Source organism: Hippocampus comes, unplaced genomic scaffold (assembly GCF_001891065.2).
Source record: "Hippocampus comes isolate QL1 unplaced genomic scaffold, H_comes_QL1_v1.1 scaffold225, whole genome shotgun sequence".
Classification (NCBI taxonomy): domain Eukaryota; kingdom Metazoa; phylum Chordata; class Actinopteri; order Syngnathiformes; family Syngnathidae; genus Hippocampus; species Hippocampus comes.
This window is the reverse complement of record NW_017805197.1, coordinates 114,546-127,596: the sequence shown is the minus strand read 5'-3', so window position 1 is coordinate 127,596 and position 13,051 is coordinate 114,546. Positions and strand designations below refer to the sequence as shown.

Below are 13,051 nucleotides of genomic sequence, written 5' to 3'. Positions count from 1 at the left end.
GGACCCGCCGCCGACGTCCCCGCCGCACGCTGCCGCCTCCAACCACTCGGCCCTGCGAGGGCGCCACCAGCATCAACCGCCGCGTCCCCGAGCCGAATACCTCCTCAGTCAGTCCGAGGGCGTCTGAAGCAAGCAAGCGGAGGACGCTTGGTTTCCCCCCCATGAAAGCATGCTGATGGGTTTTTTTTTCTACTTGTATTTAATGTTTGTACATAGTGATATGTAAATATTTATTTTATTTTTATTTTTAATTTTTTTTATGCATTTGGGTCTTTGGCGAGAAAAGTGTCAAAAGTTGTTTTCGTGTTTGTTTTTGACGTCCTAAAAGGCCTTGTCCGCTCGTCACTTCCGGTTTACTCGTTCGGTCGAATTAAAGCTTGAGCGCCCTCTACTGGCGGCCCGGAGTTTTTTTTTCTACTTGTATTTAATGTTTGTACATAGTGATATGTAAATATTTATTTTATTTTTATTTTTAATTTTTTTTATGCATTTGGGTCTTTGGCGAGAAAAGTGTCAAAAGTTGTTTTCGTGTTTGTTTTTGACGTCCTAAAAGGCCTTGTCCGCTCGTCACTTCCGGTTTACTCGTTCGGTCGAATTAAAGCTTGAGCGCCCTCTACTGGCGGCCCGGAGTCTCTCTTTGGACCGGGAAGTACAGCCCAGGTACGGTTTTGTTTCTTTCCTCCATCCCGCTAACAGGAAAGAGTCGAGGTCTAGACCCAATCAAAACTCGCCAGTTGCTGTGAAGTCCCCACAATCCGGCAGCGTGTCCTCATTTTTGGGAGCACAAGGTTGTGTTCGCGTTTCAATGGCCACAGTGCGCTGGTTAGTGAAGTGTTTGGCACACTTGGTTGTACTTGGTTGTTGAATTTGACATTTTGCCCGCACAATACGACTCATGATTATGACACAAACGTGGTGCTTTTCTCTTGGGGGCAGCGTCATTTCCTTTGCGCCCCCCACCGTCCTGTGTCGCAGGTGGAAATTACGAGGGCAGCCAGATGCTTAGTCCCGCCCCCAAAGTGGCGCTGCTGCACGTTGATTGGCCGAAGGCTGAGCGATGCGCCATTTGAATTTGGACCGGCTTTCCACTCAACTTGGCTGCATTTAAAGTTGCTTTTTGCCAATCTGCTCGGACTGGGCAACTTCGCGCACGGCCTGGTAAGTTCAAGAACCGCAGCGAGTCCACGAAACGGACGACACGAGCTCAAAGAACGACAACGGCTCGTTGAAAGAATGCAAAGCCGACGTGCGAGCAGACCGTTTTGGAGCGCCATCGCGAATTTCCTTGCCATCTCCCCAACTCCAAACCAGCCCCTCCAGCTTCCCTGTGTTCCCCGTGTGCGCGTGTTTGGGGTGCGGGGGGGGGGGGGTCTTTGAATTCCGTGCACGTTTGGGGACTCGATCAAAATGAATTTCCGACCAAAGTTCAGCTCCTCGAGTCCATTCGTTCCGTATCCTGAAAGTTCCTTCTTTGGGCCGAGCACCCAAGACACTCGCAGAACTACATTCGACTACTGAGAAAACTGCCCTCGTTTAACAGTCCCCAACCACCGGGCCGCTCAACTGAAAGTGGGAAGAAAAAAGATCTTAACTGTGCTTCAGTTTTATTATATTAGTACGACTGTATTAGTAACGGAGCGGCAAGAAAAATACTTGTCACGTGTCTTGCGTGTTGTTGTCATCCATGTGTCGCGTGACAAGCGCGGGATTTGTGGTCGCGGCAGGGTTTGCGTGTTTGCGGCCCGCGTCATGCGCCACGACTCCTCATCCAGCCGGAGAAAAGGCAGCCACCCGCGACGCCGCCCCCCGCCGTCGCCCGCGGCTGCTCCCCGCGGGCAGCGCCCCCCGTCATCGCCGCAGCCGGGCCCTTCTGGGGCCGGTGAGCCCGCCTCGCCGCCGTCCCATCCTGTCCCGACGACGGCTTGTAAAACAGGTTTTTGTGTTTGCAGGGCAGTCGCCCAGGAGGCGAAGGTACCGCCCAGGCACCAAGGCCCTGATGGAGATCCGCAAGTACCAGAAGAGCACCGAGCTTCTCCTCAGGAAGGCGCCCTTCTCTCGCCTGGTGAGTGTCGCCGGCTCACGGGTTGGCTTGTTGGCTTGTCGCCTCATGTGCAAAATCCACCTCACAGGTTCGCGAAGTGTGCCAGCTTTTCGACAGAGGTGCCATCCGGTGGCAAGTCTTCGCTCTGATGGCGCTTCAGGAGGTAAGGTTGCCAAAGGGGCCGAAAGGTCACACTCAGGCCGCCATCTTGGTGGTACTCGCGCAGCTGCTCAGCGCTCCAAATTCACTTCCACATCAGTTTGCTTCGGTTGAAAAAGGAGCTCAAGATCGCGATGGCACCGCACAGTAGCCACATCAAAAGCATGCCACCGAAAGACACTTTTTGCGCATCCGAGCCCGAGTCTTTGCTTTGAAGTGTCTTCCTGATACCGAGCTCCCCCCGAAACAATGAGATAAAAAGAGTGTGCTTCCCTCGCTTGCGTGTTGACGGCGTGTTGGGATCCTTGCAGGCGGCCGAGGCCTTTTTGGTGATGTTGTTCTCCGACGCCAACCTGTGTGCCATCCACGCCAAGCGGGTCACCCTGTTCCCCCGCGACCTCCAGCTGGCCCGACGCATCCGCGGCACCCAATACATCTGAGCGAGATGGCCGTCCGCCACGCGGCGGCGCGAGCCTTGGACCCTGACCGCCCAACCCGACCCGTGTCCTTGAAATCCTTCAAATTGTCATCACTGTGTTTTCCCAATAAAGTCATGTGACAACGGGGCGGATCATTTCTTGGCCCCGCCCAGCCAGCCAAACGGGTGACTGCTCAGCTTGCCGTGTCAAAGGGGACATTTTGGCGCCATCTCATTTCTCTGCCCCTTCTCCGAGACGACGCTTCCCTGATGACGTCGGGTCCCGGACACGACAACCGCATCCCCGCGTCGCTAACGTCAAAGAAAGAAAGGATGCGTGCCGCCGCTGTTGCTGTTTGTCGGTGTGCTTTTTCCCTGTGAGGCAGACCCGTCGGTGCCTCCACTCTCGTTGTGATCATGTGACCACATGAGCCAATTAGAATGCTTGTTTGATGACGAAGCCCGACTCATTCAGTAGTGGGGAAAGTTGACTCCCAAAGGAAAGCTTTTGACAGGTCGGCTTTGCCAATCGAAGCCTTGTGAGGTTGAGAACTTTGCCTTGAGAAAACCTTGGCCGCCGGACTGAAGATCCTTCAGACGGGCCCCCAAGCGTATCAAAGTCCCAACGCACTTTGCCGATGAGCGAATGACTTGGAACTCTGTCGCTGCGTTCACAAGGATTCGCCGACTGTTGAGTCGCCAACCACTGCGACGGGATTTTCAGTCAACTTGAGCCCTCCGCCATACACGCTCGTGGTGGCTATCGGGAAATGAGTCGCTCATTCCCAGCGCAGCGGCCATCTTCAAGCCGGGCCATGAGCAAGGACATCTGGAAGGGCAAAGCCTTGTTGTGCCGGCTGGGCGTCTTGGAGATGTTCTTGTGCTGGCGAGCACGTTAATGAGTTGCCGTCTCGCCACCGAAGCAAATCAAGCCGCTAATTAGGCCAACGAGTGCTCGTTGGGAGGCGCCCGCCACCGAAATGGCTCAAAAGGCTCGCCGGCGTGCGTCAGCGGCCGGGGGGTGACGCCCACTGCCGACCTCCTGTGGCGGATCGCCTTTAAAAAGGGTCGGCGGGCCGACGCCGGAGAACGCCGCCGCTGTGCCGGGCCGAGTCCATGACGGTAAGGAAGCTTCAATCTCTCTCTCTCTCTCTCTCTGCGTCAGAGGGCAGGTCGTCCAGCGAGGTCGTCCGTTTGAATCGCGGCTCCGACTGTCCCCTGTCAAAAGTCAAAACTGCCTCCGGGTCGCCGTCGTCAACGGAAATGCGTCTTCCGCTGCCTACGAAGACTTGATCCCAAATGAAATGGGCCCATTTTGGCTTCAGCGTTTGCGTCTTGTTGGTTTTGAAGCTGCGAGCCCCAATCATCCAAAAGATGGCAATTGGAGTCTTACAAAGGTTCCCTGTGGGTGCAGTCGGTACTTGCACCGATCAAGTTTCAGATGTTTGACTTCCAATTCAAATGTCTGAGCAGTATTTGCCTGCTCGGTTGTGTGGGCTGTGGTCCTGATGTGCTCGCTTGCATTTCAGATGAAGGTGCTTACGTCTGCGGGCAGCTCCCAGCTGGCCCTCCTCTCCCTTACGCTTCTGCTGCCGGTCCCCCGCAGCGTGACGCCGCACCCTGGGCCTGAGCCTGAGCCTGAGCCTCCCTCCGTGGGGATCCTGCGGCTGCCCTCGCCGTCCTTCCGTCTCTCCACCTCCCTGGAGCTCGCTTCTTCTTCCTCCTCCTTCTCCTCAGAGGTATGGGGGGCCTGGCCAGGAGAAGAGGCGGAGCTCCAGAGGCGGGCGAGAGAGAACGCCAACCAGGACGGCGGCGGCGGCCCACCCGGTGAGGCCCTCACCTCCATCCTGGGCGGCCTACAGAGCGTCAGTCGAGAGAAAGGCGGCTTTGGCTTTCGTTTTGGCAGGAACTCCCGAACCCGAGGGCGCGGGCCCTGATGTCGCCCAAACGCAACGGGGGCCAGCCACCGGGTCTTTCTACTCCACTATTAAATGCATGAAAACGTCCTCTTGTGCGTCAATGAATAAAGCTGTCGTTGGGAATCTGGTTTGCAGCCCGATACCAAAAAAAGACTGGATGTGTGTTCTTCTCTCATAAGACAGCAAACAGCGTCTGTCTTGGTTCATGGAGGGAGCCTTGATATTGTCGAAAAAGTCACATACATATCTTGCCTCAAATCTATCATGCTAAAAAAAAAAAAAATCACAAATATTGTGAAATACAAGCTGTCAAATTTCAATCATATGAGACCATTCCTCACCTTCACGACAGCTAAAGTCGATATGCAGGCAATGATATTCTCACATAGAAATGATCGCTTCATAACTTGGACACACGACAGAACGTGTCCTAAAAGCCATCAAGTCTCTCTTCAAAAGGGCAATTCAAATCCTCGACAGGAAACCAATGCGCTTCCACGATTGTGTCCTTCGAAAAAAAAATGAACGTTCTCTACCCGGACAACTACCGGATCTTTTTGGATGCCTGTCTCATTGACTAAGTTTTAAATGAGAATATTTATTTCCTTCGCCGTATCACAAGGAATTTATTGAAGTGGACGTCAAGGTTTCCAGTCCAAATCGTTGATTGGCTGCGCTCGGCCGGAAAGACCCCCCCCTACCCCGCCCCCTCCTAGCCTGATTGGGCGATATTGGTGTCACTCCGATGCGTCGGGACAGTGATTGGCGGCAAGGCCGGAAGTAATGTCCGTTTTCTTCCTGAAGTGGAACAGTGGCACGGAGCGGGACAGGAGGAAAGCTCCTCGAGTGGAAGTGTGACAAAATAAAAAAACAAAACAAAAGAACCTTTGCGCCACTTCCACGCGCGCTCTTCCGGCGCCTGCGTTTTCGGCGTGGAAGGCGAAGTGAAGCGGCCGCCGGAGATGGAAGCTGTACCGGCCAAGAACAAGGCGCAGGGCCGCCTACTGGTGTCCACGCAGCTGGACGCCAAAGACGAACTGGAGGAGGTAAACCCGCCGCCGCCAACCCGACGGCTCACTCTCCTCATCTCGCAAAGCCTCACGGCGCCTCGCGGGCTCATTAGCGTGGCCACTCCCTAGCTTAGCCCGCGACCCTGTACCTTGTCACTGGGAGCCGGTAGACAAACGCTCAAGTTCAATCGGAGATGCGCATGCGACGCCTGCTCACTTTTTGTTTGTGTGGGTCTGTGTGCAGAAACTGGAGCGTTGCGTTGGAGTGGTTCACTCGATGACCAATGGCCTTTCAGAGAGAGAAGCCAACGACGCTCTGACTGCCTGTGTAAGTTCATGACGTCATCAGCTGCAAAACACACACACACACACACACACACACACACACACACACACACACACACACACAAGGCAGGCAGGGAGGCCGGCTCCATCATTTGTTATTTGCAAACTCCTCACTGCTCGCTCCTCCCACCGCCGAGGAGAGCAACAGAGCAGCCAGGACTAACAGATGCTGAGAAATGGCTCGCTCGCTCGCTCGCTCGTTCCTCGATGATATCACACCATTGCCGTCACAGAAGTGTCGAAGTGCAAAGCGGCCTTTCAAAAAGCTCGACGAGAACAACATCTTGTGTAGTATTGCCAAATTGTTGGCGAGGGTTTCGTTTTGTCAACAAACCAGACCAATTCCCAGTTCACAATACAATACAACCTAATTTAAATAGCGCTTTCACAACAGCTGCAGCTGTAACAAAGCGCTTAACAAAACAGTGAACATCAAGTCAAATAATAAACACAACAGGACAGTCGTGCAACCCTCACCACTTTTCCCAGAGGAGAGAATCAAAATTCAGAAACACAAACCGATTTTTTTGCGGGACTTCCTCGGCATATCGGGGCTGGCGTTTCGGGAAGCATCAAGGAGCCCGCAACGCAGACGTGAAGGCAATTGAAATGCAATCGCAGCCGACCGGTGGCAGTGTTGTTGTTGTCCAGGCGTGTAAAGGCCAGCAGCAGCACGAGGAGGTTTGCCTTGGACTCTTCGCTTTGCTTCTCACCGAGCCAGCTCAGGCCCAGAGGGTAACCACGCACGCACCCGCGCATTGCCGTCATGTGTGACATCACCACGACAACATTGGGCGCGGGCGTGTGTGTGTGCGTGCGTGTGTGTGCACGCGCAGTGTTACAGGGACCTGACTTTGGTGAACAGAGATGGAATGAATGTGGTCCTGGTGAAGATCAACCAGATCTTAATGGAAAAGTTCCTCAAGCTCCAGGACGTCCCCAGAAAGCAGGTAAACACGTACACGCGCGTGCCTGTCCGGGACAAGGCTGGTACTGAAATGTGTGTGCGGGCATACAGCTGGTGTGGTTGGTGCGAGAGCTGGTGAAAAGTGGTGTGATGGCAGCTGATGGCGTTGTCATGACTTTGCTCAAGCAGATTGCAGGTTGGACACACACACACGCGCACACACTCTCGCACACGCACAGAATGCTCACGTCACTGCGTGCATGCAGGCGGAGATGTGTCCACAAAGAACTTGTGGTTGGCTGAGAGCGTCCTGGACATCCTGCTGGAGCAGAAGTATGACACACATGCAAATGCGCCCTATTCCAAAGCATCTTGTCGAGTTTGTGCGTGCGCGCGTGCGCAGGGAGTGGCTTTTGAAGAGCGGGATGCTGATCGCCATGTCGGTGTACACGTACCTGCGCCTCATCGTGGACCACGGCGCCCCCAACCTGCTTCCTCTGCGCCAGAAGGAAGTGGACTTCTGCATCGGGATGCTGCGGGAGAAGGTGAGGAGCGCGGCGGTGGCGGCGTGGCGACAACAAAGTTCGCCTCCTTCAAGCCCCCCTCCCTCCCCGCTTTGTGCAGTTCTTGGAGTGCGTGATCATCGGCCGAGATTTGGTGCGCCTGCTGCAGAACGTGGCCCGGATCCCCGAAATGGATCTTCTGTGGAGAGACCTGCTCCACAACCCTCAGGTCCTCAGTCCGCAGTTCACCGGTAAGACCGCCCGCGCTCTCTGCGCTGGTCTCCGTGGCAACGCTCTGGAGCACGCGTGTGTGTGTGTACGCGTCAGGTGTTTTGCAGCTGCTCACGGCGCGGACGTCCAGAAAGTTCCTGGCGTGTCGTCTGACCCCCGACATGGAGACCAAGCTCCTGTTCATGACCTCCAGGGTAAGCGGCGACTTCCCGCGGCGGCGAGGTGAGGCCGCCGCAGCCCGCTTCCCCGTGCGCCTCGCCGCACCTCCTCTCTCTCTCTCTCTCTTCCGTGCGAGCAGGTGCGCTTCGGGCAGCAGAAGCGCTACCAGGACTGGTTCCAGCGGCAGTACTTGTCCATGGCCGAGAGCCAGTCGCTGCGCTGTGACCTGATCCGCTACATCTGCGGCGTGGTCCACCCGTCCAACGAGGTCCTCAGCTCCGACATCCTGCCGCGCTGGGCCATCATCGGCTGGCTGCTCACCACCTGCACGGTAAGCGCGCCGAGCGGCCGTAAGCCTTCCGCCTTCTAACCCAAAACGGCTTTGTGCGTGTGTGCGGCGCAGTCGAACGTGGCCGCCTCCAACGCCAAGCTGGCGCTCTTCTACGATTGGCTCTTCTTCAACCCGGACAAGGACAGCATCATGAACATAGGTGACACGCTCGCTCGCACGCACGCCAACTCAACTGGCTCGATAGCTCGTAACAAAAGCGCGTGCGGCGTGACGCAGAGCCGGCCATCTTGGTGATGCATCATTCCATGAAGCCCCACCCCGCCATCACGGCCACGCTTCTCGACTTCATGTGTCGGGTGAGACTCCGCCTCCTCCCCGTGTCGGTCTGCCGCCGCGAACGTCCCGGAATGACCTGGCCGGCTCCCGGCTTCCTCCTCCGTGTCCTCGCCTCCTCCTTCCTCCCCCTCTCAGATCATCCCGCACTTCTTCCCTCCGTTGGAAGTTCAGGTCCGTCAGGGCGTCTTCAACTCGCTCACGTTCATCATGGAGAAGCGAGTCCTGGCGTAAGACCCGCGCACGCGCGCGCGCACGCAATTCCTTGTGTGGGGGGTTAAAGGTCATGCGCTCTTGCAGCCACTTGGCGCCGCTGTTTGACAATCCAAAGTTGGACAGAGAACTTCGCTCCATGCTCAGGGAAAGATTTCCAGAGTTTTGCAGTGCCCCCTCGCCGCCCATGGAAGGTGCGCCCACGCACGCACGCACTCACGCACTCGGATGCCGCGCCAACTCTGTGTGTGTGTGTGTGTAGTGAAAATGGAGGAGATGGCGTCCATGGAGATGGAAAACATGATGGACAAGGAGGAAGGTTGCTACGACAACACAGAAGCAGCCTTCAGTGATGATGAGGAGGAGGTCAACAGCAAAGGTCATCATCTCGATCGTCTTCCCAATGATTCGATTAGTAATTCATATTCACCTTAGCCCTTGTGTGTGTGTGTGTGTGTGTGTGTGCGTGCGCGCGCGCGCAGGAAAGAAGCGGGAGTTCAGATTTCATCCAATCAGAGAGGCTGTGGTGGAAGAGCCCGCTGACATCACACCCTGGCTTGACCAACTGGAGGACACCATGAAGGACAAGGTCGTCCAGCTGCAGAAGTCAAGGTCAGGGGTCGACACGGACGCCCAAGTTGTGACTTTCAGTCCATTGCTCAGAATCGGTCAACCGTGCCAATTGCTCCCAGTGACACGGAGACGCAGTGTGAAGTCATGCAGGACATCGTGGACCTCATCCTGGAGGTCTGCAAGCCGCGTGCGCACGCACCCACACACGCACAGGTTTAAACCACAGGCCTGCGCACGTTTGCAGGAGGATTTCGACACGGAGCAGATGTCGGCCTTAGCGTCGTGTCTGGCGGAGATCTTCAAAGAACATTTCCGAGGAGACGTCCTCCCCGAAGACATCACTGACGAGTAAGAGCGGCCGCCGCCGCCGCGTGCGCGCCCGCGCTCAGCGTGCTCCTTGTCAGCTGCGCGCGTGCCTCAGATCGCTGGAGGAGTCGGTGTGCAAGGCGGTGTGTCTGGTCTTCCGCAACCTGGTGACCATGCAGGAGGACAACAGCGGCTTCGCCGTTCTTCTGGAAATGCTGGCGGAACTTTACCAGAAGCAGCCCAAGATCGGTTACCACTTGCTCTACTACCTCAAAGCCAGGTGACGCCTTGACGCTCGCCGTAGCGCGCCCTCCGCCGCTTGCCGCCGTGACTGCCAAATGACAGCCGACGAATCGCGTCGCCACACTCGCTTGCTGACAAACAAGAGTTGAAGCAAAATCTGCGGCCGGAACTTTGCCAGCGATTGGACTTGCGCGCCGGGTGGGGCGAGGGCGCGCCCCAAACTTGGGCATCGTTTCACACTTGGCATTTTCCTCTCGGGTGTGCGTGTTGAAATGTGCAATTGTGTGTGTGTGTGTGTGTGTGTGTGTGTGTGTGTGTGTGTGTGTGTGTGCGCGCTCAGCAAAGCGGCCAACGGCAAGATGATGCTGTACGAGTCGTTCGCGCAGGCCACGGCGCTCGGAGACCTTCACACGTGTCTGATGATGGACATGAAGGCGTGTCAGGAGGACGACGTGCGCTTGCTCTGCTACCTGACGCCCTCCATCTACTCGGAGGTACGTACGTGCGCGCGTGCTTTTTTTTTTTTTTTTGGGCCAGCCGACTCTGAGCTTTGCCGGGTTCTAGTTTCCAGATGAGACGTTGAGGAGCGGCGAGCTGCTCAACATGATCGTGGCCGTCATCGATTCCACTCAGGTGGGTGAGAGGTAGGCGGCGGGCCGCTTAGCCGGGCGCTAACGCGGCGTGCGTGCAGTTGCAGGAGCTGATGTGTCACGTGATGATGGGGAACCTGGTCATGTTCCGCAAAGACTCCGTTCTCAATATCCTGAGTGAGCGCACGCGCACACTTGATATAAACAGCAGGGGGCGCCCTCTTAACACTTTTTTTTTCCTCGCCCCTGGGCAGTCCAGTCTCTGGACTGGGAGACGTTTGAGCAGTACAGCACGTGGCAGCTGTTCCTGGCGCACAGCATCCCTCTGGAGACCATCATCCCCATCTTGCAGCACCTCAAGTATAAAGGTAGCCTCCACGGCAACCTGACCGTCACTTCTACGGCAGCCGGTGCGAGCGATCCGGATGTCGCTCCCGCTGATGCCGCCTTCCCCTTTGGCGCGTTTGCCTTTTTCATGCAGAGCACCCCGAGGCCTTGTCCTGCCTTCTGCTGCAGCTGCGGCGAGAAAAGTAACACCGCGACGGCCACCGCGCGACCGCCAAACCTCGCGGCGGCGCCTCGCTCACCTGTGCGTGCGTTTGTGCATCAGGCCCAGCGAGGAGATGGTGAAGATGGTCCTGAGCAGGCCCTGCCACAGCGAGGACCAGTTCACCACCAGCCTCCTGCGCCACTGGGCGTCCAAGCACGACGACGCCCTGGCCGAGCACATCAAAGCGCAACTCATCAAGAACAACAACCAACCGCGAAAGAGGCAAAGGTGCGCTCTCCGCTCCTGTCTCCGAGCCTCTCGCGCTTGGCGAGGCTCGCTTCTACCGTGCGCAAGCGGGATGCTGCCTCGAGTCCAGCAGGGGGCACACACGCAAAGAAAGACTTCAAGCGGGACTCCAGAAGATGCTGAGGATGACGGTTCCATGACAACAAAACACTGTCCTTCTTTGCATCACAATCAGTGCATGCGTCTGTGTGTGTGTGTGTGTGTGTGTGTGTGTTTGCAGTCTCCGCAGCTCGAGCAGCAAACTGGCTCAGTTGACGCTAGAGCAGATCCTGGAACATCTGGACAACCTCCGATTGAGCCTGAACAACACGAAGAACAGCTGTCAGTACACGCGTGCACGCCCGCGCGGCTCCGTTGACTCGTGCTAATTCTTGACCTTTGGTGTGCTCAGTCTTCAGCCAGACGCCCATCCTTCAGGCCCTCCAGCACGTTCAGGCCAGTTGCGATGAAGGACACAAGATGAGGTACGCGCCCGCCCCGCGCCCGCCCGGCTGCTGATTTTCTGGGGAAATTTCCGGATGAACCCAAAATGCCGATGAAGTGTAGTCCTTTGGTGGCGTCTTTTTTTTTTTTTTGCAAGTGGCCTCATTCAACTTGTCCTCCTCCTTGCTGAACTCTGAAATTGAGTTACAAGTGGCACGAAGCCGCTTTGAAGCCTCTTTTGGATGCCAAGCCGAGTTCAGTGCCAACGCTGGCCACTAGGATTTCAAATTTGAGCTTGTCAGTCAAAGAGAAAAAAAAAAAAAACAACTGGAAAGCCGCTTTGGAAGTGGGCTGGCTCATATGGCAAGGCGCCACCTAGTGGCGGGCCCCGGCGCGGTAGCGTAGCGGCAAACGTTTGAGCTTGAACGGTGAAAAGAAATAAGCCCCCCCCGCCCACCCCCCCCCCATTTTTTTGAAACTCGAGGTCAAATTGGAGTGACCCCTAAAGGTCCGAGCGCATTTTAGGTTCATCCAGAAACGTTGACCCCGAAGCCCCAAAAGGCGCCGCTGGTGACGGGGCGACTGGCCGTGCAGGTTCAGCGACTTGTTCGCCTTGGCCGAAGAGTACGAGGACTCGCAGGCCAAACCCGTCAAGTCTCGCCGCAAGGCGGCCGCCACGTCGCCGAGGTCGCGCAAGGGCGCCGCGCCGCCCAGCAACAACAACGAGGAGGAGAGCGCCTCCAGCAGCGCCTCGGTGGGTTCGCCCGCCTCCTGCCGAAGCCCCCCCCCCCTGCGCTGACCTCGCCTCTCGTTTTGTACCTCAGGAGGAGGAAGACTCCAAACCCAAAGCGCCCAAGAGGAAGAGGAAATGCTCTTCGGCCGTGGCCTCCGACAGCGACTGATCCACGTTTGCCCGCCATGCGCTGTGCCCCGGCTTTTAATTTTTTTATTTTATATTTTTCTTTGGGGGGGGGGGGAACAACTCTTTGCTGTTGTTTTTAAGCTGCCCCTTCCTTTTGTCTCGCTCCAGTAAAAGCCTTTGTATGAAGCCCACCACATTTACTCTTCTTTTCAGCACTTCCTGTTTAGTATTGTGCACTGCGAGGTGCCGGGCTGGTTTGAAATCGTTTTGATGCCCCGCCCACATCATCACTTGTGACGGGCATCATCAGCTGGACGGCCGCTTGAGCGACCGGCCGGCCGTCCGGATGGTCTCCTTGAGGCGGGCGCCATGTTTAGTCGCCTCCAGACAGGAAGCGTCGGTGATTTTTGTGTGGCCGTCACGTCCGCGGCCAAGTCGGGAACGCATCCCTGAATTCTCCATCCCACCTCGCGCTCCACGTTTCTTCCTCTCCTCGCCACATCCTCGGTCCTCCCCCGCAAACCGGGAGCGGACCGCGCGCCCACCAGAGGTGTCATGACCGAGAGACCTCCCGCCCCGTCCCTGCTTTCTCGCCGCTCGACGGCCAGGACCGAGAAGGTCAGTGCCAAATGTCCCCGCCGCACCCGCCCAAGGTCACGACCCCCTACAGATTGCGTGCGGTTCTGGCACGCAGCCCCGAGAGTCCCCGGGGGGGCGACGGCCATCCC

General features: G+C 56.7%; 2 protein-coding genes across 6 annotated transcripts in view; both read left to right on the top strand.

Moving 5' to 3' along the window:
- cenpa (histone H3-like centromeric protein A) overlaps nt 1-2,762 on the top strand; it is a 5,968-nt gene extending 3,206 nt beyond the window's left edge. Inside the window, exons 1-6 of one of the 3 annotated variants that reach the window (XM_019868818.1) lie at nt 1,163-1,247; nt 1,452-1,536; nt 1,722-1,879; nt 1,950-2,062; nt 2,130-2,204; nt 2,512-2,762. In XM_019868818.1, the coding sequence (XP_019724377.1) occupies nt 1,750-1,879; nt 1,950-2,062; nt 2,130-2,204; nt 2,512-2,640 (447 nt within the window). In that variant the 5' untranslated portion in view covers nt 1,163-1,247; nt 1,452-1,536; nt 1,722-1,749 and the 3' untranslated portion in view covers nt 2,641-2,762. The other 2 variants (XM_019868819.1, XM_019868817.1) reach the window with 2 other exon arrangements.
- Nucleotides 2,763-5,132: 2,370 nt separating this feature from the next.
- ints3 (integrator complex subunit 3) lies at nt 5,133-12,509 on the top strand. Of its 3 annotated transcripts, none has more exons than XM_019868825.1 (29): nt 5,134-5,583; nt 5,792-5,875; nt 6,544-6,627; nt 6,729-6,842; nt 6,911-6,995; nt 7,066-7,132; nt 7,203-7,344; nt 7,424-7,553; nt 7,630-7,727; nt 7,832-8,023; nt 8,096-8,183; nt 8,261-8,340; nt 8,456-8,547; nt 8,618-8,724; nt 8,793-8,909; nt 9,013-9,142; nt 9,223-9,277; nt 9,348-9,451; nt 9,525-9,689; nt 9,993-10,146; nt 10,217-10,285; nt 10,350-10,419; nt 10,497-10,610; nt 10,724-10,772; nt 10,853-11,020; nt 11,259-11,359; nt 11,430-11,502; nt 12,056-12,215; nt 12,286-12,509. In XM_019868825.1, the coding sequence occupies exons 1-29, from the start codon at nt 5,500-5,502 to the stop codon at nt 12,361-12,363; spliced, it is 3,054 nt and encodes a 1,017-aa protein (XP_019724384.1). In that variant the 5' UTR covers nt 5,134-5,499; the 3' UTR covers nt 12,364-12,509. The 3 variants fall into 3 exon arrangements, with proteins under 3 accessions (XP_019724385.1, XP_019724384.1, XP_019724382.1); XM_019868823.1 differs by having other exon boundaries at nt 5,500-5,583; nt 10,344-10,419; XM_019868826.1 differs by lacking the exons at nt 12,056-12,215; nt 12,286-12,509 and adding an exon at nt 11,808-11,850 and having other exon boundaries at nt 5,133-5,583; nt 10,344-10,419; nt 11,430-11,583.
- The last annotated feature ends 542 nt before the right edge of the window (nt 12,510-13,051 follow it).